Genomic DNA, 25,145 nt, shown 5'->3' with positions numbered 1-25,145 from the left:
CTCATCAGAAGGCGTTTTTATGTTTTTTGAACATATTCCACCTCCTGGTCTGAGCTCTGTGTGCTTCGCCTGCAGGGAGTGGCTCTACCTGCTGTCACATGAGATGCTGAACCCGTACTACGGCCTGTTCCAGTACTCCCGCGACGACATCTACACGCTGCAGATCAACCCGGACTCCGCCGTGAATCCTGTAAGTCGCAGGCTGATGAAAGCAGCAGAAACGGAGCTTTCCGCTAAGACCCGGCCCACTTGGGGAAACTCTTCTGGGGGAATCCCATTCGTATCAAACTCCATTTTCACCGGTTTATTGTGAAGATGAGAGTCGGGACTGTTGTGTTAAAGCAAAGACTGAAAAGACATGTTTCTGAAAAAGGAACCGTCTTTGTAGACAAAACAAAGAATATCATGCTTGAAGTGTGAAACTTCTATCAACTGCTTTCGATTCAAAGCAGATCAGACACCGTCAGAGTTAACACATTATTTTATCTCTCACATCTTTATCACAAGTTAGCATCAGTCTGTTGAACTGAAGCTTTCCCGTTTAGGTAGAACGGACTTGTAAAACTGCTTCTGCATCACTCAGGGTTGGTACGGGCGCTTGAAATCCTGGAATTTCAAAAAGATGTTTTTCAAGGTTTGGAAAGCGCTTGATTTCTGTATAAAGTCCTTGAAAGTGGTTGATATTCTATCTGCACTGTTTTCTAATGAACTCTATGATGCTTATTGATTCTCTCATTGAGCAAACAGTGGAGAAGATTCTAAAAATAACAATCCAGACAATATTTACATTATTAATTGGAATTTGTTGTGACAGTGATGTATCTGCATCACAATAATTGATAACCGATACGATAAATTCCCAGCCCTCGTTTCAGGCTGATTGTGTTGCAACTAGAGTGTCTTTGTTTCCACCAATGAGAAAAACGGATAAAATAAAGTAAGAAAAATATATATGTAAAATGTTAAGAAATGATTGAATTTTTCTACAGGGTTCGACAGTACGAACCCTGATCAGCTTGTCTAACACCCAGCCTGAATGTTGTTGTTTTTTTTTCTTACCGCCTTGCAGGAGCATTTGTCGTACTTCCACTTCGTAGGACGCATCATGGGGATGGCTGTGTTCCACGGCCACTACATCGACGGCGGCTTCACCCTCCCGTTCTACAAGCAGCTGCTGGGTAAACCCATCACCCTGGACGACATGGAGTCCGTCGACCCCGACCTGCACAACAGCCTGGTTTGGATCCTGTACGTCCAGGTTTTTTGGTCACCGTTTGTTGTTTTTTTTGTTTGCCGAGCAACAATTTGAAATGCGATTCTACCGTCAGGGACAATGACATCACAGGTGTGCTGGACCACACCTTCTGCGTGGAGCACAACGCGTACGGCGAGATCATCCAGCACGAGCTCAAACCCAACGGCAAGAACATCCCCGTCTCCCAGGACAACAAGAAGGAGTACGTCCGCCTCTACGTCAACTGGCGCTTCCTGCGGGGCATCGAGGCGCAGTTCCTGGCGCTGCAGAAGGGCTTCAACGAGGTCATCCCCCAGCACCTGCTCAAGGCCTTCGACGAGAAGGAGCTGGAGGTACGTCGCTCGAGTCCGCCGGCCGCCTTTTTTGATTCCGATGCGGTAACCCCGCCGTCTCCACCCCCGCTGCAGCTGATCGTGTGCGGCCTGGGGAAGATCGACATCAACGACTGGAAGTCCAATACGCGGCTGAAGCACTGCACGCCGGACACCAGCATCGTCAAGTGGTTCTGGAAGGCCGTGGAGTCGTTCGACGAGGAGCGCCGGGCCCGACTGCTGCAGTTTGTCACCGGATCCTCCAGGGTTCCCCTGCAGGGGTTCAAGGCCCTTCAAGGTAGATAGAGACGTATAGATGGTTGCTACGGCGTCTGGAGAGGTAACCATTGTGGGTTTTCCAGGTCCGGACAGGGATGGAAAAGGAAAATATAATTATGGGGCCATACTTTGAAATTTATTCCCCCTGGCCTTTGTCTGTCTGTCTTTCAATTTCTTCTTCTTGTCTTTCTCTATCTCTCTCTATCTCTTCCTTTCTTGTTTTCCTTCTTCCTTTTTTCTTTCTGTGTTTATTTATTTTTTCTTCTGTTCTTGTGTATTTTTTTCTTTCTGTTTCTTCCTTTTCCTCCTTTCTTTAATTCTTCCCTTCCTCCTCTTTCTTCCTCTCACTTTTTCTTTTGATTTATTTTCTTCCCTCACTTCTTTCCTTCTTCCTCTCTCTTTAATGTCTGTTTTCTTCTCTCTTCATCTTTCTCTTTCTCTCTTTTATTTTCTTATCTTCTTTTCTTCACATTTAGTCTTGCTACTGTTTTCCATAAATTTGTGGTGCATTTTTCTACGCACTTCATTAAAATTGCTATAAAAAAAGAAGAAACGAGTCTGGAATTTTAATATGGGAAAATATGACATTTGCACAAAAAATGTTCACGATGTTTAAACCCCTTCACTGTCATGACGACGCCGGCGTCCTCATGACCCCATTGACTAACCTGTCAGTGTTTTGAGGGTGGCGGTTAAAGGGTTAATTAGTTTGAATGGAGGAGCTGAAGCGGTTCGGCTCTTGCTGCTGATCTCGGTCTCTCTGACACTGAGGAGTGTTTGGCTCCGTGTGTCTCTGGGTTGTTCTGCTCTGGGATGAACCCTCTGTGCTCCAGTGGGTCCATCCTGGCAGTCGGCTCTGCCCAGACACTGAGCCACCCAGGCATGACGGTTAAAAGATGATCCACTGGCAGACCTCTGGTAACATGACTGTCTTATCTTGGGCCAAACATCAGCAAAAGTCGGAAGCTAAACAGATTTCATAAACAGAGTGGGACTTCAGTCATGCCGTCAAAGTAAAGGGGATCATCTTGTGATCGCGTCTCTTCAATTTTTCACCTTTTTTCTTAAATAAAGCTTGTTTGCTATAGGCTTCATAGATAATTGTAAAGAATATGATGTTAATGCTTCATTTACCAAATCCTGTTGTTGGTCATATTAATTGTTATGTAAATGTTTCTGTTTCTTAAGATTTTCACAGTTTGCATCTAATCTGCTTCATGTTAATGGTGGCATAAATATTTCCGTTTCTGTCAGATAAACATTCTTGTTTGTGGGCAAACTCAGCTGTTCTTAGTTGAAACTGTTGATGGTTTAATGGTTGGATCCATGTCCACATAATTCAAAGTACCTTTAGCATGTGAAAGGGGCGCCATTATGTCGCTTCCAGGCACGTAGATTCATTTTATATCAAGTTACAATGTCACCTTCAGTTGCTGTAAGAAAGTTATGTGTATATCAAATATGGCTCAAATGAATTTGACTTGTAATGTAATTTAACTCCTTGAAATTGGGCCTCTGTCTCTTTAACCTGTCTGTCACGAGAGGACCCAAATTTGGGTCCTCTCGTGACAGAGGTGTCAAACTCCAGTCCTCAAGGGCCTCTGTCCTGCAACTTTTAGATGTGCCTCTGCTGCACCACACCTGAAAATAATAATTAGGTCACTAGCAAGGCTCAGGAGAACCGATCTACACAGGGAGGAGGTAATTAAGCCATTTCATTCCACTGTTTTTTACCTGTGGCACATCTAAACACTGCAGGACAGCGGCCCTTGAGGACTGGAGTTTGACACCCCTGTCATTGTGAATGACAACCTGAGACCAACAGGTTAAGAAGCTCCTGAAACTCCACCTTCAGGAAAACATCACAACATGGCTCCTCCTCATTAATCCTTTAACAACATTTTACCAACGTTGGACTGAGAAGTAGCTTCTATAACGAGTTCAGCAGATGTGCAGATCCACCAGGTGTTTGCTAATTGCTGTAGGCTAGTCTGAAGGAGCACATCGAAGGCGGGGCTAGGTCCACCCAGGCGTTTTGCACAGCTAATGGTTGCAGGAGGTAAAAGGATTTATCTAGCATGAATCAATTCAACGCTCCAGGTATGTTTTCCATGAGGGAATAACATCATAACAGGATGTAAAGCTAAAAATAAGTTAATTTTACATAATAATGCCCCTTTAACTTTACTAATGAGGTTAGAAATTACACAGAACAATATCTTCTTATACATATTTTAACTTTTTCCTTGACTTTTTTTTTTCTATGCTGAGCTTATCACACTGATGTCTGATCTGAACTCTGGTCTGAATGTCGTAAATTACATAAATAAACCCAAACCTTTCGAGTTGGTAGTAGGACAACAAACTGAAGAAGAGACTGTTATTAAAATATTTTTCTAAATGCTTCCCTCTGCAGGCGCTGCAGGACCACGACTCTTCACCATACACCAGATCGATGCCAGCACCAACAACCTGCCCAAAGCCCACACCTGGTGAGGGATCAGCGGGCAGATTCTCACTTTTAGGATTGATTAGAGTCAAACTTAAGAGGGAAACACAGCAAACTCCACATTGTTGGCACCCTTCGTAAAGATACTAAAGATCTTTTTTATAAATCTCCTTAAATGCACAGCACAATTTATTTTTGGTACAATTATTTAATGGTCTTAAAGTGTTTTGCTTGTTATAAAATCATTTGTACCATACTGTACTGGCAAGTAAAATTCTTAGGAAATGAATGTATCTGAAACACTTTTTTATTATTTAAACTTTACATTTTTGATCAGAATTTCCAGTAATTCCAGTAACTCTTATCAATAGTTGATTATTGGGGGAAAAAAGCACACCTTGTCGTGTACGGTAGAGGATCTGTGAAGCTGTGGGTCGTTGCTTTTATAAAATTCATGGCAACCTTGAGTATATGGCGTCATTACTTTGAAATACCAAGAGATTCTGAACAAAAATTAGGCCCGTCAACATTATTGGATTAATCTAAAAGGGTTTAATGCGTTAATATTACATAAGGCAGATTGATTGCATTAGTTATTTTGACTTAAAAGCAGTCTTGTACTGCGGTCAACAATGCAGAGTTGCAAACATGAGTGAAGTCAAAAAGTGGTGAGCTCAGCAGCAACTTTCAGTCTAAATAACAAGCAAACGATGTTTGGTTAAAACCCAGGAGGTTTGTACATACTGTAACTATGAATTATCCTTCCACGCAAGCACAACCAGATTAAAGTTTCTAACGTTTGAAACAGAATGACTTCTTCTTTGAATAGTAAAACCTGGAAAATAGAGAATCTTCAGACATGTTTGGTTTGAGACAATGTACATATTCTCATTTTAGGCTTAGAAAGTTAACCATAGTGAGCTGGTCGTGTGTGGGTCCAGAGAGTCGGTGTGTGGGTCGCCTTATTTTTTTTAACTGAACCAAAACACACCAAATTCAGCAGCACATCTACGTGTTAAGATCGTCAAAGTCAAGCTAGCATGAGCGACCTACTTCTCTCACCCTCACTTTTTTTTAATTGAAACTTTTTCTTTACCTGTGTAATCTGATACCACTGGGTGTTATCTGCTTGTAAGAGAGTTGACAATTAATTATATATTACACGTACATTTAAGATTTAGCGCGTTATGTTGACAACTTGACAGCTAAAACCAGTGGCAGTGGGTGAACTTTTTTCATTGGATGTAGGAAAAGGGCATTAAAAAACTGCTGCTGGTAGTTTGTTGTTGAAATCAGTTATTTACCAAGAAAACATGCTTTTGGAAAAGCTTCACTTAAATTTAAAGGTGGACTTTCCAATGTCCAAAAACAAACACTGAATTTATTTTGAATTTTACACGTCTTTAATAACGGGGCTGTCAGTAAGCGCGGGAGATGCCGTCGCCTTCAAACTACTTTTTACTGACTCTGTTGTCTTTCCTCCAGTTTCAACCGAATCGACATTCCTCCCTATGAAACCTACGACAAATTGTACGACAAGTTGCTCACTGCCATCGAGGAGACGTGTGGCTTCGCCGTGGAGTGAACGGTCGACGCCTGCAGGACTCGGCAACAACCAGAAGCTCCCGGGGGGTTTGACCTCAGCAAACCACCGACTCCAGAGCGAGGCGTTCGGTCCGGGGCGGGGAGGGAAGGATTCATACTCTGACATGTAGCCAAACTAAAAGACGGGAAGAACACCAGAAAAAAGCCTTCTTCCCTTTATATCATTTTTTAATCATTGAAAAGGATATTTCCAGCTGCTAATAACTCTATTTACTAACTTGTGGAACCTTCAGATTTTGCTGGCTTTTTTTTTATTTCAGCATTTAAAAACAGACTTTATTCCACGTAGCAATTCGTCATTTTACCCAGCAGAACGCGACAAAAATCACATTTATAAATGACTGATTTTGTTTGCCGCAAGCAAGGATTTTTTTTATTTTTTTTATTTTTTATTTTTATGTTTTTTTACAAGCATTCGACAGTCGCAAGTCACACTAAATCCGGATGCAGATAAACCGGAGCCTCCGAGCGACCGCGCGGGGCCCGTCGGCGTTGCCACGGAGGCGACCTGTGAGCAGAAGAGGAAGGGAAGGTCACATACTGAGCTGCAACCGACTGTTTACAACCTCCTCCAAAGACACGCAGGGGCCTGGGCACCCTGAAACCTTGATCCGCACATTTCAAGAGCTAGTTGTGTTTGGAAACGAGTAAATGAATGAAATGCCTGAAATGTGATATTTTTTTATTATTTTGTATAACATTTGGGGTTTTGGGTGGGGGGAACAAAAGAGAAACAATAAAATTCTATGTAATATATATAATTTATTGCTATTCTTCCAGAAACCCCCTTTTTTTTTTTTTTTTTTTCCACCTTTTCTGGGGGGGGAAATCTTTGAAATGTTGCCCTGTTTTTTATTTTTTTTTATTTTTTTTATTTTTGTTGCTTAAATTATGGGAGACAGTTTGTGGAAGCTTGACTGAATTTCATGGAAGTATATGCTGTGGTTAATTTGGACAGAATCTCTACTACTTACATTGAGAGAAACTCGTCCTAAAGGCAAAAAAGAAAAGTGCCATAATCATTTTTGGAAATCAACAAACTTTTTGCAAAATATTTTGCTGACCCTTTAAAAATCTACCAGTTCTTTTCTTGTTGTTCTTAATCATTTCCATCCTGGAGTTTCGTATCATTTGTAGCTGGACTATATTCATGCAACTGACGGTGATCTTAAACGTATTGAACGATTTGACTGAAGAGCACAGAGTTCATCGTTATCCGCTTTGTGCCGCCTCCATGTTACACGTAAAGAAGAAACCTCTACTACCTTTCAGCCATGTGGTGCTAAATAGCATTTACTTTTGATATATATATATATATATATATATATAAAAATATATATTAGCAGACCTGCTCACTGACATACTACTGCTTAAAGTGCACATCACTCTACTCATGCGTATGCCTGTTTTGTGGCCCACAAGAGCTCTTATTGGCCACATCCTCAGGAGCTGCCATATGTAGTTTGTAATATTTAAAACTAATGCTGGCCATTTGTCCTGACTTTCTCAATGTTGAAAGATTTAAAAAATGTCTTTTGCATTCGTATTTTCACAGCAGACGAGTAACATTTTTCAAAAGCAGTTTTTTTTTTTTTTTTTTTTATTGCATGTGTCCGTATGTGCTTTGGCTTGAAAGTCGACTGAATGAGATGAACTCAAATGAATTATTCAGTCCTATCTAAGATGGGGATTTGTTCGGTTTATTGTTTTCACGGTTGAAATGTAAAATTCTTGAATGTCTTTTTCTTTTCTCAAAGATGCTGCCTGTTGAGCAATCTCTAAGACCGTGGACTGTTCTTATCATTTGCATACACTTAAAAAAAGAAGAAAGAAAAACAAACTTTCACAAACGTTTGCAAAGTGAAAAAAGTGTCCTCAGATGGTGCTTTGTACAGTAATAAGATGTTGTTCATATATGTGGATCAAACAAAGTGTAATTTATCTTTAACTTAAGTAGAATTTCTTTGGTTTTGTTTTAATTCCGATCTGCAAAGAGGAATTGCACACAAACAAGATGAGGTTGCTGTGAGTATTTAATGCAGCATTTATGAATTCACCTTTAAAAAAAAAAAAAAAAAAAGTCCAGTGCACAAGCTGATCCCAGCTGCTTTAATGGCAAAGCAGAGCCCCTTTTTATTTAAAAAAAAAAAAGGTCAAAATTATGAGATTTTTTTTTTTTCTTCTTCCCCAAACAGCATGATCCACTAGCAGGACTATACTTCTCATAGCCGACTGATGCAATTTTATGTATGTTAACACTATCATTTTGTAAGAGCATCTTATTTTTGTGTGTAATTAGTTTGAATTAAACTTGCCTTTGTCTAACAATGTAAGGCCTTGTACAGCAACACGTCCTGAGTTTTCTTGGGCTACGTCCGTCAGAGGAACGCGTAAACGCTTCATTAGCTTAACAAAGGTTGTGAGTGGTTTCAGTTTCAACTGTAAAGAGACGGAGTGGTTCAGATGGTCCAATCTATCACTGGTACTCGCGGATACCAGACGGCTGAAAAGGAGCAGGATTGTTTTTGGAGGGGGAGGAGGGAGGTGTTGATTACGGCCTCTTTGTTTCATCAATGTGAATTGTCTCAAGAAAATCGATACTGACCAAAGTATCGATTTCATGTTGATCGTGGTTTATGATCTAATACTTTTTTTCAGTGTGAAATTTGTTGCATGAAGAGAAACACTGACTTTATGGAGTCAAAATAGAATGCAGTGGAATTTTTAAGGGTTATTTAATCTGGTTGGGCGTTTGTTTTTTAAATTTAAGTGAGTTTTATTTATTTATATTTTTTAGGGTATTTCAACCTTTTTTCAACAGCCACAAATTTTTAATCCATTTTACTGAAATTTTGTGATTGGAAAGAGTGGTGTATAATTGTGAAGTAGAAGTTTAGGGCATTTTTATCCCATCTATTGTTTGGTGACAAACTTCAATCAGCTAATATTCTTCTTTCATTTTGACTTTATTGGTTAATTAGGTGACTTATGAAAACAATGTATTGTACTTTTATTTTACTTAGGGATATCTGAGGAAAAGAAGCCAGAAACAAATACTCACCACACTTTTCAGATTTGCATAAAAAGTACCACCATGTATCATTTTGTTTTTACACCGCGTATACTTTCTGGAGGTCAGGTAAAATAATAATAAAAACACGTAATAAGAAAAAGCTAGGATTAGCAATAAAAGGCACCGAGGGACGCATGTCAGAGGTTTCACTAAAACAAAATACAAAATTTCTGAAATTTTTATGAAACGTTAATATTTTCTTCGAATCAAAATATTGTAAAATATATATATATAAAAAACTGGGTTGGTCCTGATTGCGTCATTTACTGTAATATGTGTAGGCATCGGAAGTAGGTCGTATTACCCCTTTTTCTGTCTGGTACATATTCTTCCGCCAACATTCGTTGCAGTGAAGCCATAAAGTTAACCATGTATAATATTCAACAAACGAATATTTATAAAAATTGCTTTGTTGTTTTCGCCAAGCTTTTTAATTACAGTAGATTTGAATTATATTCGCTGACATTTTGCGTATACACCGTTTTTCTCTTTGTGTGTGTGGTTGTGAGACACTTACGCTCTTGTCTTCCCTTGTATGGGAAATTAAAAGTGCAGCGACACCAGTGAATAAAGACTGTAATTCGATTTTACGGTGAAAGTCATATAAAAGTCAGTTTTCTTTGTTCTTTTCGCGTTTTTTTTTAGGAAATGCTGGGGTCGAAACTGGTGCGGCGGATGAATCCGTCGGAAGTGAGACTTTTTGGACCATATATAAACCGGGCCTCATTTCGCGGTAACCGGCATTTCAGCACCACTGCCGGCCCTGTTTTCTATCCGACGCCGAGGCCGCTTTGTATTTATATACTTTTTTAATTCGTACGTTTTGTTCACAATATGCCTGGATATTCAGACAGAGACCGCGGCAGAGATAGAGACAGAGGGTAAGTCCGTTATTTGTTTTGTACTTATTGTTTGAAGATTTTCACTGTCGCGTGACATGGCTGACGACACTTAAGATAATTTTTAAAAAGTGTTGCTGGGGGCTACTAGACTTCCTGAAGTCACCACATTTACCACACAAAGGTAGTTTAGGTGTTTTTATCGGTAGAACGTCAATGTTTTGAGTCTTTCTTCGCTTCATTTAGCCTGAGGCCTTGTTTGGCCTCGTGCCCCGGCGCAGCTGCGTTTCGTTAGCTAGAGGCTAACTTTTGCTCAACCGGCACCAAGGCTAGCCACTACTGTGAGCTCTTAAAAAGTAAACCAACATCATGGAAAACGTTTTAATGGTTTCTGGCGTTTATTTGATCTTCGGATTGGCGTTATGCCCGGTATTTATTTGTGGCGAAGATACGGTTATGGAACACTGCTAATATGACGCTAACTTGGCTAGTCGGCTTCTCGCCATGTGGCGGCGTTGGAAAGCGGACACAAAATGCCGGCACGGCTCTTTTTTTCTCTCTCGTTCCTTTCTTTCCAATTGTTCTCATCTGGTTGGAAGGACTCGTACTCAATAGTTTCCTCGACCCAATCCGATTAATTTTTTAAGTATGCCAATAAAAAAAGTCAAATGATTTCTGTCTCTAGGAATGGCTTTAACTTTTCCAATGATACGAAGATTAGGTATTTGGTTTCAAACTTGTGAACGCATTAAAACTACTTGTTGCCACCATTTTAGTTCTACAATAATAATAAAACAAGGCGTACCTCGCTTATTTTTTAATTTAACCATTTCAAGTGTTTTCCCTCATATTGTCATAATTTCTTTTTAATCTTTTCCCCGTTTGGTATAACAACAAAGGACTCTGACATCAAAAAAGACATTTACAGTCAAGTTTTTATTAAAAAGCTTAATTTTGAGGACTTTCCATTATTCTAATGGTGTCATGATGATTTTTATTTTCCAGAGTCAGAACATCTTGTTCTACCTGATATTATTTGTAGTACTTACAATATGGGATCTGGTTAAAAAAGCTCATGCATTAAAGCAAGACAATTGTGGTATAAAGCCACTTAAAAATACTTCCAAGGTCAATTTGTAATACTGCACTCATCACAAACACAGTTTAGTTGGACCAAGAGTTCTTTTAATTGCATTAATTGGAACTAAAAGAATTTAAATCTTGGAAATTAACAGGGATTCTCAATGCTAATAAGTTATGTTTTTTAAATCTACAGTTATGGCGGTGGTCCACCCCGATTCGGTGGTAGCCGGAGTGGAGGTGGAGGAAAGTTTGGCAATCCAGGTGAGCGATTGAGGAAGAAACACTGGAACCTGGATGAGCTCCCAAAGTTTGAGAAAAACTTCTATCAGCAGCATCCTGATGTCGCCTGTAGATCACTGGTATGTATAGGTTATGGAGCAGCAATATACGTAGGTTTCTGTGTATATGTTGGTGCTTTATGATCATTTCTGACCACTGAACTCTTTGTTTTAATTTGCAGCAAGAAGCTGAGCAATACAGAAGGTCCAAAACTATTACAGTGAAGGGGAGGGACTGCCCAAATCCCATAACTCAGTTCCATGAAGCAAGCTTTCCCTGTAAGTTTGTAAGAAAAAGGTACCAAAAAATCTTTAGTAGAAAATGGATGTCATTGAGCAGTTTTCCATATTTTACTTGTTTAGCTTATGTGATGGAGGTCATCAACAAACAGAACTGGACTGAACCAACACCTATCCAGGCTCAGGGTTGGCCTTTGGCTCTCAGTGGCATGGACATGGTTGGCATTGCACAGACTGGCTCTGGCAAGACACTTTCTGTAAGTTGCACGTTTTCTTTGGCCCACAGCATAATTTTAAGCAGTTTAACTGCAGTATGTAGTGTTGCTAATCAAACTGTTGCTTTCCTTTGCAGTATCTTCTGCCTGCAATTGTGCACATTAATCACCAGCCTTTCTTGGAGCGTGGGGACGGTCCAATTGTAAGTTAAGACTTTAAAGTGGTGTCGTTTTGACAAGACATGCATGTATTAATCAGAGTTAAATTTAATTTGTTGCTTTTTCTTTCTGGCAGTGTCTGGTGTTAGCCCCCACTCGTGAGCTGGCCCAGCAGGTGCAACAGGTGGCTGCTGAATATGGCAGAGCTTCTCGTCTGAAGTCCACCTGCATCTATGGAGGCGCACCAAAAGGGCCTCAGCTCCGTGATTTGGAAAGGGGTACAGTTCTAGTGTCTGTGTTCAGAACTATGCATGGAATGTGTTTCAAAGAATTTGCCTCTCATGGTGTATCTAATGGGTTTTAGGTGTGGAGATTTGCATCGCCACTCCAGGCAGGCTCATTGACTTCCTTGAAGCAGGAAAAACGAACCTTCGCAGATGCACTTACCTGGTGCTGGATGAGGCAGACAGAATGCTGGACATGGGGTTTGAGCCACAGATCAGGAAGATTGTTGACCAAATCAGGGTATGAATTGTTTATTCAAGCCTTTACTGCAGAAGCTGTTGATTGGCTGATGTGTTGTGTTTGGCTGACTGTTGAATTGTTGTTGCAGCCTGACAGGCAGACTCTGATGTGGAGTGCTACTTGGCCTAAAGAGGTTCGCCAACTGGCAGAAGACTTTCTGAAGGAGTATGTTCAGATCAACATTGGTGCACTGCAGCTTAGTGCTAACCATAACATCCTGCAGATTGTGGATGTCTGCAATGATGGAGAAAAAGAGAATAAGTATGTACTTGTGACTCAAACTGCAAATTGCGCACACAGCGCGTTTCAGGAATTTTGAACTTGATGTGAATTTTCTTTCAGGCTAATCCGTCTGCTTGAGGAAATCATGAGTGAGAAGGAGAACAAGACCATCATTTTTGTTGAGACAAAAAGGCGGTGTGATGACCTCACTCGACGAATGAGAAGAGATGGGTGGCCAGCTATGGGAATCCATGGCGACAAAAGCCAGCAGGAGAGGGACTGGGTCCTTAATGGTAATTATCTGTTCTAGATTAAGTTGTAATTTATATTTCTCATTTTAAGAAATATGCCAGTCTAATTCTGTCTGTCTTTGATGTTCTTTAGAGTTCAAATTTGGCAAAGCCCCCATACTGATCGCCACTGATGTTGCGTCCAGAGGCCTAGGTCTGTATCCTCTAAACTTCACCCTTTCATACGTTTAAAGCATTTCTAAAAGAAAGTGTTTGCTTTCTTTAACACTTCTGCTTCTTTCTGAGTTTCTCCCCTGACCTGAAGGAGCAGTCTGTGTGGCAGGGCCTTGGCATGACAAGCCCAGGTACCCAGAGGGGGAAGGAGGATTCTTGGAGGTGTCCAGACTGGCGAGGCACGGGTCTCCCAGTCATGCAGATGTACAGAGGTGACCAGGCCCAAACGAAGCATAATGTGCTGGCCTGCCTAAAAATGGGGGAGAGTTGAGGGCTGGCCAGAGTTCCTCCCCCATCTTTGTTTTTTCTGGCCATGGTTTGGACTGCTTCACACACCCAGGTCTAACTGTCCCAGCTAAAAGCCAAGCTACACTGCCTCCGTTTTGTCTTGCATGTACTTTTGGATTCTGCATTGCAAGTCATTTGAGCCAATTAAGCTGTTCTAGCGAGACATTCGAAGCATGGCTAATGATGCAGTTCCATAAACCTCAGTCTGAAGAGCAGTCCGATCTTACCTTCACCTCTGTAATGACATGGCTACTGGCGCTTTTGGTGACAGTGGGACATGGTAGTTGGACACGGTTGGACAAAATCCAAGCTCACATTCCTCCCTCGCCTGCGTTTCAAAGTCATGTCGAGACCTGCCAACGAGAGACATTATGGTCAAGTGAACGCTCGGTATGGAAAAAGATGGCATGCTGAGAAGGGGTTGACCTGTAGGCTTCCTTCCAAGGGGGTCTGGTCTACAGGTTAACGGCAAAGTTTCAATTCAGTAGCCAGCAAGGAGCTACGGGGGTGGGAGGGTGTTTTTTGGGTTTTTTCTAAGAGGAAGTAGCGTTTTATAGAAAACTTTTTAAGAGACTGGGGGTTGTTCTGCAATGGGAATGGATTATTGAATGCATACTCCTGAAAGGTAAGGGTTTTGCTCAAAGTATGAGAAGCAAATGGAGTGTGCATCATTTTCTTTTCCCACCGTAGTCTCCCTAAATACAGTTAACACTAGTCTTTTCCAAATTTAAGGTTTACCCAACTCTTTGATCCAATGACGAGACTAATTTTCTTTTTTTGATCTGGTTGTTGTGTTGGCTCTGGCACACAATGTGTTGCCTTTCTTTCTGCCACACTGCAACTTCTTACAGATGTGGAAGACGTGAAATTTGTCATCAACTATGACTACCCTAACAACTCTGAGGACTATATCCATCGCATTGGCAGAACGGCTCGTAGCCAAAAGACTGGCACGGCCTACACCTTCTTCACTCCCAACAACATGAGGCAGGCCAGCGACCTTGTCTCTGTGCTGCGCGAGGCCAACCAGGCAATTAACCCAAAGCTCCTCCAGATGGCAGAAGAAAGAGGAGGTAAATCTAATTGGTGAGACGCAAAAACTGTGCCGTAAAAGGCAGTTACTTTTCTTCCGCCGTTTGTTTCTGGGCCGGATTAAATATCAAGCTGGTTTAAAAGGTAGTCGAGATGAATTAAAAATTGTTTTCTTTACCTTCCAGGTCGTTCAAGGGGCGGCAGAGGTGGTGACTACGACCGTCGGGATAGGTATTCCTCTGGAAGGCGTGATTTTGGCGGCGGTAGGGATAGAGATAACAATAGAGGATATAACAACGGACCAAACAAGAGTTATGGCGCAGGTTCTCAGAATGGAGGCTATGGAGGCAGCAACGGTGCCAGCAATGGTTACGGTGGAGGGAACTACAACAACAATGGACAGTCAAACTTCGGCACCAATCAAGCAGGAGCTTTTGTTGCCCAAAACAACTTCCAGGCCCAACAGTTTGTTCCCAATAAGCCTGTTGCACAAAATGGCACAAGCCATCCTCAGTACCAGTTCCCTCAGGCCCAGGTGCCTCCTCAGCTTCCACCCCAACAACTTGCCCCTCAACAGCATCCTCCACCACCTCTGGTGCCATATCCCATGCCTCCACAGTTCTCTCAGTAAATGCCCCACATACTTGAAAGAGGTAATTTATTGCATTTTGTCTTTTAAGTTCTTTACCTAATTTGAAATTTTTGTATTTACACAACAGGGTTCTGTCAACCTATGAAGCCTTTTAAGATCTGCAGTGCAACAATAGTTTTGGTTGCACATTTGTTTTTCCTGTATTTAATTTGTTACATTCCTCAGAAATATTTAGTTTGTTTTGTACCAGAAAATTACAAGTGTATTGGTTTCCATGTGTAGCATTCAGTGATCAGCTCTTACATTGAAAGTGCACTGCATGATCTTTGAAATAAAACCATACAAAAGATTGTTTTGTGGTTGTTTTTTTTCCTGTTTTTTCTCAACTTATGTACTACCTTTACAGTCCAGCAGGTGTCATACTTTCAAAGAATGGTAAACTGGGCTTTAGATGGGGTTTTAGTGGTAGATGACAAGTTTTAGAATTTGGGGAGGATAAAGCACCCCCAGGTTGAGAGTGGGAAAGCTTGATACCAGAGGTCTTAAATTTAAAAATACTTTTATTAATCCCAAAGGGAAATTATTGGTAAATGTGTCTCACTAATTCAGATTCTTCTGTTATTGTAGTTATGAAGAGTCCTTTGCAAAATCACCTCCAGGTGACTTTCACTCCAGTTGTCTCAGAACCAGCATTTCTTATCATGCTGTTGGGCCTTTTTAGGTCCCTAAAGTAAAATAAGATTGAAGTGGCAAGAAAAAAAAAACTATATCCCACATTGGTGTACTTGGACAAAATAGAGATGACTTTCCATCAGATTGGGACTTAAGGAGGCCCTGAAGATCTGAGACCACAGTGTCTGAGGTTACTACAGTAACACTAAAACAGACTTAAAATCAAGGTCCCCCTGCTCAGGCCAGTACAAATCAAGGCCTGTCTGAAGTTTGCCAGTGAACATCTGAATGATCAAGAGGAAGACTGAGACCAAAATGGGACATTTTGGTATAAACTACTCACTGAAGGACTAGAACAATCCCAAGAACACCACTCCAACTGTGAAACATGAAACTTGTTCTGCAAAGGAGACAGGATGACTGCAGTCTTGGGTGGATTTAGGGAGCATGTAGAGATTTTGGGCAACAACCTCCTGTCAGAGCATTGGATATGGGTTGATTCTGGGCCTTCCAGCACAATGGTGACCTGAAGCACTCATCCAGGGAAACTAAGGAGTGGCTAAGAAGCATGTCAAGGGTTTAGAGTGGCCTAGCCAGTCTCCAGACTTGAACTGTAGAAAATCTTGAGATCTATGTTGACATCCTGTGTTGCCCTGAAACCTGAAACATCAGGAGTGGGCCAAAACCCCTGCTGCAGTGTGTGAAAACTTGGTCAAGAACTACAGGAAACCTCTTCCTTTTAACAATTTATTTTCTGAATGTTTGACCAAACTTTGATCAATACATTTCACAATTGTGATGTTTCCATTAAATAAAAAAAAATTAAATCTCACATCATTAAAAGTCATAGTAAGTTGTTAAAAAACACTATCTTCCTACCACTTCCTATTGTCTTCGTGGTTTTCGCCAGTGGCAACGTCTGGTTGTTGATCACATGACTGTATGTCACCACTACTCGTGGCATATAGGCTATTGCAGTTTTGCGAAAGACAAATTTTGACACAGTAGAAAACCCACCCAAAGCTCTTTTTTTAAATTTTGGAGAAAAAAAAAATTGTCTGTTTTTAGAAAATGCCTGTTTTTATTTAGCAAATTTATGTTTGTACTTCCTATTTGCGCCGTTACGTGTTCAATGTAAACGCAGCCAATAATGTAAAAAAAAAAAAACTCCAGTGTGGTTTCACAGCAGACGTTTATTAAAATCATCCATAATTAAAAGTTAATCATAGTTTAGAAAAAGTCCTACCAATAAAATCAGAAAAAGCGTTTTTTTTTTTGTTTTTTTTAAAGAAAAACCTGATTTCTCATAAGCGGAGGGCAGATGAGCAGAGGAGGAGTAAAACCAGAATGCCAACACTCCAACTTTTAGTATTCCTAATTTGCAAAAGGAAATTCAGAACAACCCGTCCATCCGTTTCATTAAATTTTACAATCTACTTTGTGTTAGTTGATCACACCAAAACTGAATGACACCAATTGAAGTTTCAGGTCATGACTTAATCAAATATGAGTAATCTCCAGGGGCATCAATACTTTTACAAAACCTGTACACGTCAGCTGCGTGGCAGGTTGAGCTTGTTTTCCTCAGCGGCTCTGCCGATAATTAAATGAAGCCAAAAGAAAACAAGACATATTTCTAAGCCTCTTTGACATCATGCTACCAACACCACCACAGTGCTGTTTCTAATAGCAGCTGCTGGGGTCAAAGGTCCAGGCCAGGTGTGACTCCCCTCGCCCGCCCCTCCTCATGTCACCTCTCCTGTCCCACCACCTTATTGTTTGATCTCAGTTCCTCTCATACCTTTGTTCCTTAACCCCTCCCTCTCCCCCGCAGGTATGTGAAGGTGTTGGCTTCAAGGAGTCGCTGCTGTGGGTGTGTGCGCCTCACACACACCCACACCCACTCGAAGCATGAGACTGGGCGGCATGCTGGACTCATTTCTTCCCAATGACGCGGAAAGAAGTCGCATTCAGGCGCTGTCTGCTCAGTTTGCCTCGCGCATGCCTGGGTTTAATGCAAACAAACACAATGCTAGCTTAGCCGCTGCGGAGCGGCGTGTCCGCGTTATCAGCCGCAGTTAGTTTTCTGTCAGTCTTTTTTTTTTGACAGCAGGTGAACTTTGCATTCCTCACCTCAGACCTTGACTCTTGGATAGCTACACAGGGTGTGTGTGCGTGATAAGCATAAATACACGGAAGTTCAGCTAGGAGGAAAATGGCTGCTGGTCGCACACACCCTGTTATATGCTTGAAACTCGATATGAATTGCAAATATTCAGCTACTTTACATGCTTATTTTGGAACAAATTGTGGATTTGTTTTTGTTTTTATCTCACTTTCTGTTGCTCAAAATTCATTTGGCACTCTGAGATGAGTTATTCCACATTCCTTCACTATCACTGTTGTGAAAGCCAAGTTATTCACAGAGCCTTGTAAAAAATATTCCTACCAATTAAAGTTAACACTTTGTCACATTATAACCTCAGATTCATGTATATTTTAGTAGGTTTTTGCTTAATAGACCAACGCAGAGCCAAGTCGGGTTTATTTGTATGGCACATTTCAGTAACAAGGCAGTTTAAAGTGCCGCACACAATAAAAACACAACACAATAAATAACTTTGTTGGGAACATAAAACAAGCAATAAACATCACGTTTCCTCAAACTCCATCATCAAATTGTCAAGAATCATTATCATCAAATATTGGAATAAAGACTTTCACTCCAGTTGCCAGGAATCAAAGGAAACTCTAAACAGTTTGGGTTTTTTAGCCTTGATTTAAAGGAAGTCAGTCTTATAGCAGTTTTGCAGTTTCCTGGAAGTTTGTTCCAGATTTGTAAATAAAGATAAATGCATGGATGGGTTTCTCTAGATCTCGCTGAGACATTAGTCCTTAAATCCTGGAGATGTTCATCAGGTGACAGAAGGCCGGCTTTGTAACTGTTTTTGTGTGTCTGGAGGTTCAGGTCAAAGCCCATCACTTACATCTGGATTCCAGGCGTGATTTCTAGTTTCTTGCTCTAACAACTGAAGTTGTGTGTTGGCTCTGGATCATTCCTCTGAAGGTCGAAAGATGATAACTTCAGATTTCTAATCAGCTTCAGAAAGTTGTGGCACATCCACACATTTATCTCTCCTAAGCATCTGTTCAGTGATTGGATGGGTTCAGAGTCACCTGGTGACATCACAATGTAGAGCTGTGCAGCATCTGCATAGTTATGATAGCTAATCTTATATCTTGCTATGATCTGAGCTAACGAGACGTGCAACTTCTGTTCGCTCCGACGAGAAGTTATTGACACAATGAAGTCCCTATTTCTTATTTAAGATTTGAACCAACTGCGTATTGGACCAGAGAGTCCGACCCCGCTGTCCTGTCAGTTTTATAATAAGTCTCAAATGGTCCAACGGTACCGACAAAATAGTGAATATAATATCTGTCAAAAATAATAATAGAAAACTAAAAACAGTCTCGTAAAAATGACATTTCTTAATTTTTATTCACATTTTTACATTACGAATAATAATAATAATAAATTCCATACCAGAAAAAAGTCTCATAATTGCTGAGCAGCTTTTTGAGTTTCTATAAGTCTTTTGATGATTTACCTTTAGTGATCTAAAAGTCTTTGAAGTTGGAAAGCCTCTTTGCCATCACCCTAATCTTAAATTCCCTTTTTGAGATTTCAAACTCTTGATTTGACTTCAAAGCATTCTCATTATGTCTTGTTAGAAGAAACGAATCCAGATAAGCTAGATAGTAAAAGTTGTGAAACAGGAACAGGTGCTAAACATTTGCAAGGGACTATAGTGGCCAAATTCTCTTATGTGAAATTAAAGTATCAGAGTTATTATTTTATCATGTTTTCTATTATTTATTGGTTTAGCATCGCATGATAAAAACAATTTAAAACTGTCCAAAGCAAAAAAATATCAAAATGTGGCTACATTTTCTCAGGTTTCTGCACCTGTTTTCCGAAATCTGATTTAAAACAAAGCAAAAAAAAAAAAAAACACCTATCAGAAGTTGATCCATGTGCAATTATTAGAATAAACGCATGACAGGTAAATCTCCTGGGACATAAAAGTCAGGCAGCAGAGTGGAACAGGTCGACCCGGTCTGCATCGCTCCGTGTTGATGGCACACCTACACCTGCTGCGCCTGGGAGGAGCCGGGGACAGGTGGGACGCTCTTTAACTGAGAGGGAGACACACACACAGCACAGGTGGATCGAGAGGAGGAAGAGGAGAAAGCAAGAGTGGGCCGCTGGAAGAACCGTAGCAGGACTCCGATTACAGCGACAGGTCTCCCGAGATGGCGAAGAAAACCGAATCTGTCTCTAAGATTAACAAGTGAGTTCTGGTTCAGGTTTCCTGTGTGTGTGTGTGTGTGTGTGTGTGTGTGTGTGTGTGTGTGTGTGTGTGTGTGTGTGTGTGTGTGTCCCTTCTATATTCTTCTATTTATTTTACCAGCTGCTCAGGTATCATTTTACTCATGCAGAGGAATGCTCTCTCTCAGTCTGCATGTATTACGGTGCCACTTTACTCAAAGAGGCCTGTTATATAATAATAATAACAGACAATAAAAGTGCAACAGGAAACACTTTTATGTCTCTATTCATACTTGCAACTGAAAAGAATCTGAAAACTTTCTCCTGTCTGCTACTTTTACACATTCTTTTTCCAGTATCTTTACCCCAGAGATAAATAATCAGCCACCACTTATCAGAACCACTTGTGGTGCCGTTCAGCTTCTCTGACTCACTGAGTCGGTTCGTCGCCAGCCTGGCCTCGAAACTGCGACCCAGCCAACACGAGGAGACGCGGGCCCCATCAGGAGTTTGGACCTCAAATCAAATTCCTGTTGTAAATTGTAACTCGTATGAATAAATGGCAGGTGTGAACAGGTTGCAGGTTCCAGCTGGGTCATGAATAGTTTGAGTCGTCCAACATATTTTCCATCTTCCATTTTGAAAGTCCATCACTTTGGTCTAATTTTAGGATTTCTCTCACTGTTTTTCCAACCGTTATAGATGTTGGATGGAGAATATTTAATCAATGTTTTGCAAATCAAATAAGCATCTGATGGGAATATAATTTGTTTTCCCTCATTTTCTGGCATCTTGACTAATATAAATGATTTCGAATTGATATTTAAAGTCCTAAATGATGAGTCAAAGTAGGACACAAGCACAGTTTGTGATCTTTAATGCTTTATTTTATTTCTAACAATTAAAACCTGGATCTCATTTTGAACCAGCTCTCAGTCAGTAACTCAGAAACAACATATTGACGTTTAAAATTTCAAAGTCAACTTTGTAAATTTAAGATTAAAACTGTTGAATTTAAAAAGCAAAATGATCCAAGAAATTCAGATTTCCACATTTTTGAAAATATCGTAAAGCCTCGATAATCCAACGTTTTATTTTCTGTACTTATCCAGAAAAGAAAAATAATAAAAGCAGCTCCTGCGTTCACTTCCAGACGTTCAGACCTGCATTTAATACCCATATGGGTCCCAATTGTGTCCTGCTTCAAACCTGTGCAACCAAGTAACATGCAGCCGATAAATAACATGTGACCAATCCCACCTGGCACCCATTTCCCACCACTTACCCACACACAGACCCATTCAATAAATTAGAATATTATTCCAAAATTCTCTTTTTTTTTTGTACAAACTTTATCACAACATGAAACACATTATATAGATAAAAAAAAAAACACAGCTGGATGTTTTCAAGCCATTATTTCTGCTTATTGTGACGATTTTCTGCGTACAGCTAATGAAAACAACATTTAAAATTAGAACGTGGCATCAGACCGATAAACTATTTGTAAAAATAGTTTGCCTTATTAAAAGTATGTTCAAGACCTGCTTAAAGCTTCTATCTTCAAAAGGTGCTGTTCATCCAGCTGCTGTCTGGGTGGGAGGTCAGTTTTTGCCCCGTCTTCTGTCTGCGTGTCACTAATTGCAGTAGAGCAACGTCAGCTCTGCGGGTTTCTCTGTCACCTACAGGGATGGAGATGGGGGCGGAGAGGTCACATACCTCTGAACATGATTAGAGTTTCATTACGGGGTGTGGTGCGTGAATCCACAAGGGAGTGGCGCTGCAAAGTCTGCTGTTTGTCTTTAACGACACACTGACACTGAGTGAATGAATGATTCAGGCTGTCACACTTAAAGCAATTTTCCTGTGTCTTTGCAGATTAGCTTTTGGGAAGGAAATGGGTGACTGGTGAAGAGTCCGACTGAATACCAAAAATAGAAATGTTATTTTCCATACAGGGGGGAACTTTTTGTCACAAAATCTGACCTGTAAAAGTCAATATTGCGACCAAATTATAGCAGCTAAATCTATTCTAAAACTGTTGATTTTATCAGTAGTAGAGATTTTGTTAAAAACAGCTAAATCAGAGTAAAAGCGATCAAGTCACTTCCTTACAGTCACAGCTGCATTCCTGCAAAGGGAGTGATTAGGAAAGGAGAGGGGAAAAAAACTTCTTTACAGAAACTATTTGTCACTCATTAGTCTCCCTACTACGGGCCATAAACCTTCGCTCCAGTAATAACACTGCTGGTTTTGTTTAGCGTGTGTGTGTAGCAGGTGATGGAATGCCTTTCTCACACACACACACACACACACACACACACTCATTGCAAAAACCGCATTCTTGGCCGTCAAACAGGAGGAGAGCGGGGCACCTCCCCTCCACCCAGCGAAGTGTCCTCTGCCGTCTAACCCGGGGCGGGTCGCCATAAATACTTTGCTCTCGTGTCTCGGCGAGAGGAGGAATCACAAACCAAACAGACTGAGCGCCCAAACAGGTCCACAGCGGGTTTTTTGAGCAGGTTCCTCGCTCCTCTCAGAGGATGCCTAGTCTTAGTCACATTAGCCCAGCAAACGGAGTCACACATTCAACAGATGAGAGATTTCACAAACAATAGGGAGAGCTTTATTGTTAAGAACTGCGAATCATCACCTTCCTAAAAATAATGGCCTATGTCTTTTTTTTTTTTTTTTTGCCAGAAGTTATTTTTGCAACAACAACACACACAAAAAAAACAGCACCTCTGTATTGCCAAGAGATGATTTAGGCACATAAATATAAAAACTTGCTATTTTAGAAAGATGATGATATGATTCTTGTACAATTAAAAAAAAATAAATCTGAACAGTGTGGTGTACATGTGTATCAAGTCCGGTACTTTTGTAGAACAACCTTTCATTGCAATTCCAGCTGCAAGTCTTTTGCGGGTTTTTCCTCCATCAGCTTTGAACAAATGCAAACTGTAGAGACATTTTGACCTTTCTTCTTTGCAAAAATACAGACCCATTCAATAAAACAGAACATTGTTATCACCTAAGGAAACACAATATGTATCAATCAATGAATCAATGAATCAAGTTCAGTTTTATAGCACATTTCAGCAACAAAGCAGTTCAAAGTGCTTCACATCATAAAAAGACAAAATAAAGTCATAAATCAACAAACAGCCGCCAGCTGAAAAACCAGAAACAAACATTACGTTTTATCAAGCACTTTCATCAAAATCATCAATACAAATATGCTGGTCAGTTTTATAGTCTGATTAGACAAAGATTGATGTTTTAACATCGTCTATTTCTTATTCTGGGCGTAGCAGATGCCCAGGGCTGCAAGTCTTGGGAGGCGTCCCAAAGATTTAAAATGTTTTTATAATGAATACATGTTTTACATTATACACTTTATAGGTCTGTATCAATAGAGCTATGATAGAGTTACATTTTTATTAATGTATAGAAAAACTAATATATTTAAAAATTCTGAACTTCCACATCTGTTTTTAAGCAACATGAAGCCATGTTGGCTGAGGCACAACATGGAGCCATGTTGCCTCCATGTTGCTGGATGTGGCATGTCATGTGGGATGTTTTAAACTTGCTGATTCACAGACCTACCTATTAATGTACTCCAACTTACATGAGTGCAATGCCTTTTGTTTTTGTTGTTTTTTTGACAGGGCACCAAAACTGACTCTAGCCCAGGGGCCCTTATCCCTCCAAATCCGGCCCTGCTCACAGCTAAAAACACATTTAATATAAGAATATTGTCAGACCAAGAAAAAGTTTTAAAAACAGAGATGTGGGCTTCATAAAAAGTATGTTTAATACCTGCTGAATACAAATGTCACATTTTTCAATTGTTCTTTTTCCTTTTAAATTACAGCTGTGCTCTTCTTTGGGTTACATTTCACATAAAATATCACCATAAACACAGATGTAGTTTGAGTTTATAATGCCTTTTCATTTAAAGTACAATAATATATATTATGTTTTTGACAAAGACAAAGAAAAGCAAACATCTGCAGTAAGGTGGTTGTAATGGCGTCCTGTGTCTGTTTCCAGGAAGGACATAAGTGAACTCTCTGAGGTGATCCATCGCATGCAGAGTAATGCAAACCAAGTGGAGCAGAACATCCTGCGAGCCGAGGCGCTGCTGGCGGAGGTGAGACTCCCAAACTTCACCGGAGCAGGCCGGCGGCCGTCCAGGCGTAAAATCCCTTCTCCGCTAAGCTCGTTTTCAACTGGGGAAATGTCTGCTGCTCTCGCTTTTGTTCAGGACCAAGAGCTGCAGAAGAAGAGCAAGAAGATGATTCACCAGCAGGAGAACTCGGTGAACCTGAGGCAGGCCGAGCTGCTCTTCAAGGACCTCTTTGTGGACGCGGACAGAGCCAAGAAGCTGAAGCACCCGCAGGCCTCTGAGATAGACAATGAGTATGTTTGTTGTGGAGCATCTCTGACTCGCTAAAGCACAAACAGGCATCAGTGGTATGAAACTCGACTCAAACCACTGAGAGGCGCCGCCCAAACACGGTTGTTTTTCACATTCCCTTTCTCTGCAGAAATAAGAATACTAATAAAAACATTATTTTTTGTTTGTTTCTCCTTTAGTGTGAAAAACCTGCACGAACGCTGGGCTAAGGGCTGCACCATCTTCCGGGACCTGTACAAACAGCTGCAAAACCTGGAGCTGAAGCAGAAGATTGACTGGGGCCCTGTTCTTCAAGAAAAACTGGTCAGTTGAACCCGAACATGTCTGCGGCCCAACCTCACCGAGCAGATCAGTTGCTGCTCTTAGCAGAAATAATGAGTTTTATTTTGGTAGCAGGTAGAAGAAAACCAACAGACTGATGTGTCATCACATGTATGCTGCTTATTCTTTGCAACTGAACCATTAATAGAAAAGCCCATTCTTGGAAATAAAAGTATTGTGTTGCTCAATCAGTGCGTGAATCTTTGTGAGTCATCATCAGGTGGATGTTAGTTGTGAGCAGCACTAACTAAAAAGTAAATTACGCTAACCCTAAAGCAGTGGTTCTTAACCTGGGTTCGGTCGAACCCCAGGGGTTCGGCGGAGCCTCTGCCGCGGAGGTAAAAACACCCTTGTGTAAAGTCGTGGTGACGCAACGCTTTGACGGCTAGCTTTACCGCGGTCAAAGAATCACGTTACATTGCTGAGCCAATCAGAGCTGCGGTGGAGCACTGATTGAAGGAGCTCCACTCTCAGCATGGATTTG

The 25,145-nt window shown here is 40.8% G+C and overlaps 3 protein-coding genes across 4 annotated transcripts in view; all 3 read left to right on the top strand.

Annotated features, from left to right (window-relative positions):
• LOC106937021 (E3 ubiquitin-protein ligase SMURF2-like) overlaps positions 1-6,655 on the top strand; it is a 45,005-nt gene extending 38,350 nt beyond the window's left edge. Inside the window, exons 11-16 of the mRNA XM_015018315.1 lie at positions 76-190; positions 1,070-1,248; positions 1,329-1,587; positions 1,663-1,864; positions 4,262-4,337; positions 5,780-6,655. Of these exons, the coding sequence (XP_014873801.1) occupies positions 76-190; positions 1,070-1,248; positions 1,329-1,587; positions 1,663-1,864; positions 4,262-4,337; positions 5,780-5,879 (931 nt within the window). The 3' untranslated portion in view covers positions 5,880-6,655. The remainder of the gene's footprint in view (positions 1-75; positions 191-1,069; positions 1,249-1,328; positions 1,588-1,662; positions 1,865-4,261; positions 4,338-5,779) is intronic.
• A 3,046-nt stretch (positions 6,656-9,701) lies between these two features.
• On the top strand, positions 9,702-15,261 carry ddx5 (DEAD (Asp-Glu-Ala-Asp) box helicase 5). 2 transcript variants are annotated; one of them, XM_015018317.1, is made up of 12 exons: positions 9,702-9,853; positions 11,088-11,253; positions 11,355-11,451; positions 11,536-11,669; positions 11,765-11,830; positions 11,923-12,064; positions 12,151-12,311; positions 12,400-12,572; positions 12,654-12,826; positions 12,918-12,977; positions 14,137-14,371; positions 14,503-14,611. In XM_015018317.1, exons 1-12 carry the CDS (start codon positions 9,807-9,809, stop codon positions 14,528-14,530), a joined length of 1,482 nt encoding a protein of 493 aa, XP_014873803.1. In that variant the 5' UTR covers positions 9,702-9,806; the 3' UTR covers positions 14,531-14,611. The 2 variants fall into 2 exon arrangements, with proteins under 2 accessions (XP_014873803.1, XP_014873802.1); XM_015018316.1 differs by having other exon boundaries at positions 9,709-9,853; positions 14,137-14,358; positions 14,503-15,261.
• A 4,527-nt stretch (positions 15,262-19,788) lies between these two features.
• Positions 19,789-25,145, top strand: part of LOC106937026 (envoplakin-like) — a 21,319-nt gene continuing 15,962 nt past the window's right edge. The window contains exons 1-4 of the mRNA XM_015018322.1: positions 19,789-19,936; positions 23,974-24,073; positions 24,188-24,342; positions 24,520-24,643. Coding sequence (XP_014873808.1) covers positions 19,899-19,936; positions 23,974-24,073; positions 24,188-24,342; positions 24,520-24,643 — 417 coding nt within the window. The 5' untranslated portion in view covers positions 19,789-19,898. The remainder of the gene's footprint in view (positions 19,937-23,973; positions 24,074-24,187; positions 24,343-24,519; positions 24,644-25,145) is intronic.

This window comes from Poecilia latipinna, unplaced genomic scaffold (genome assembly GCF_001443285.1).
Source record: "Poecilia latipinna isolate Pla-1442-1.1 unplaced genomic scaffold, P_latipinna-1.0 Scaffold2264, whole genome shotgun sequence".
Taxonomy (NCBI): domain Eukaryota; kingdom Metazoa; phylum Chordata; class Actinopteri; order Cyprinodontiformes; family Poeciliidae; genus Poecilia; species Poecilia latipinna.
This window is presented reverse-complemented; position numbering and strand designations above follow the sequence as displayed.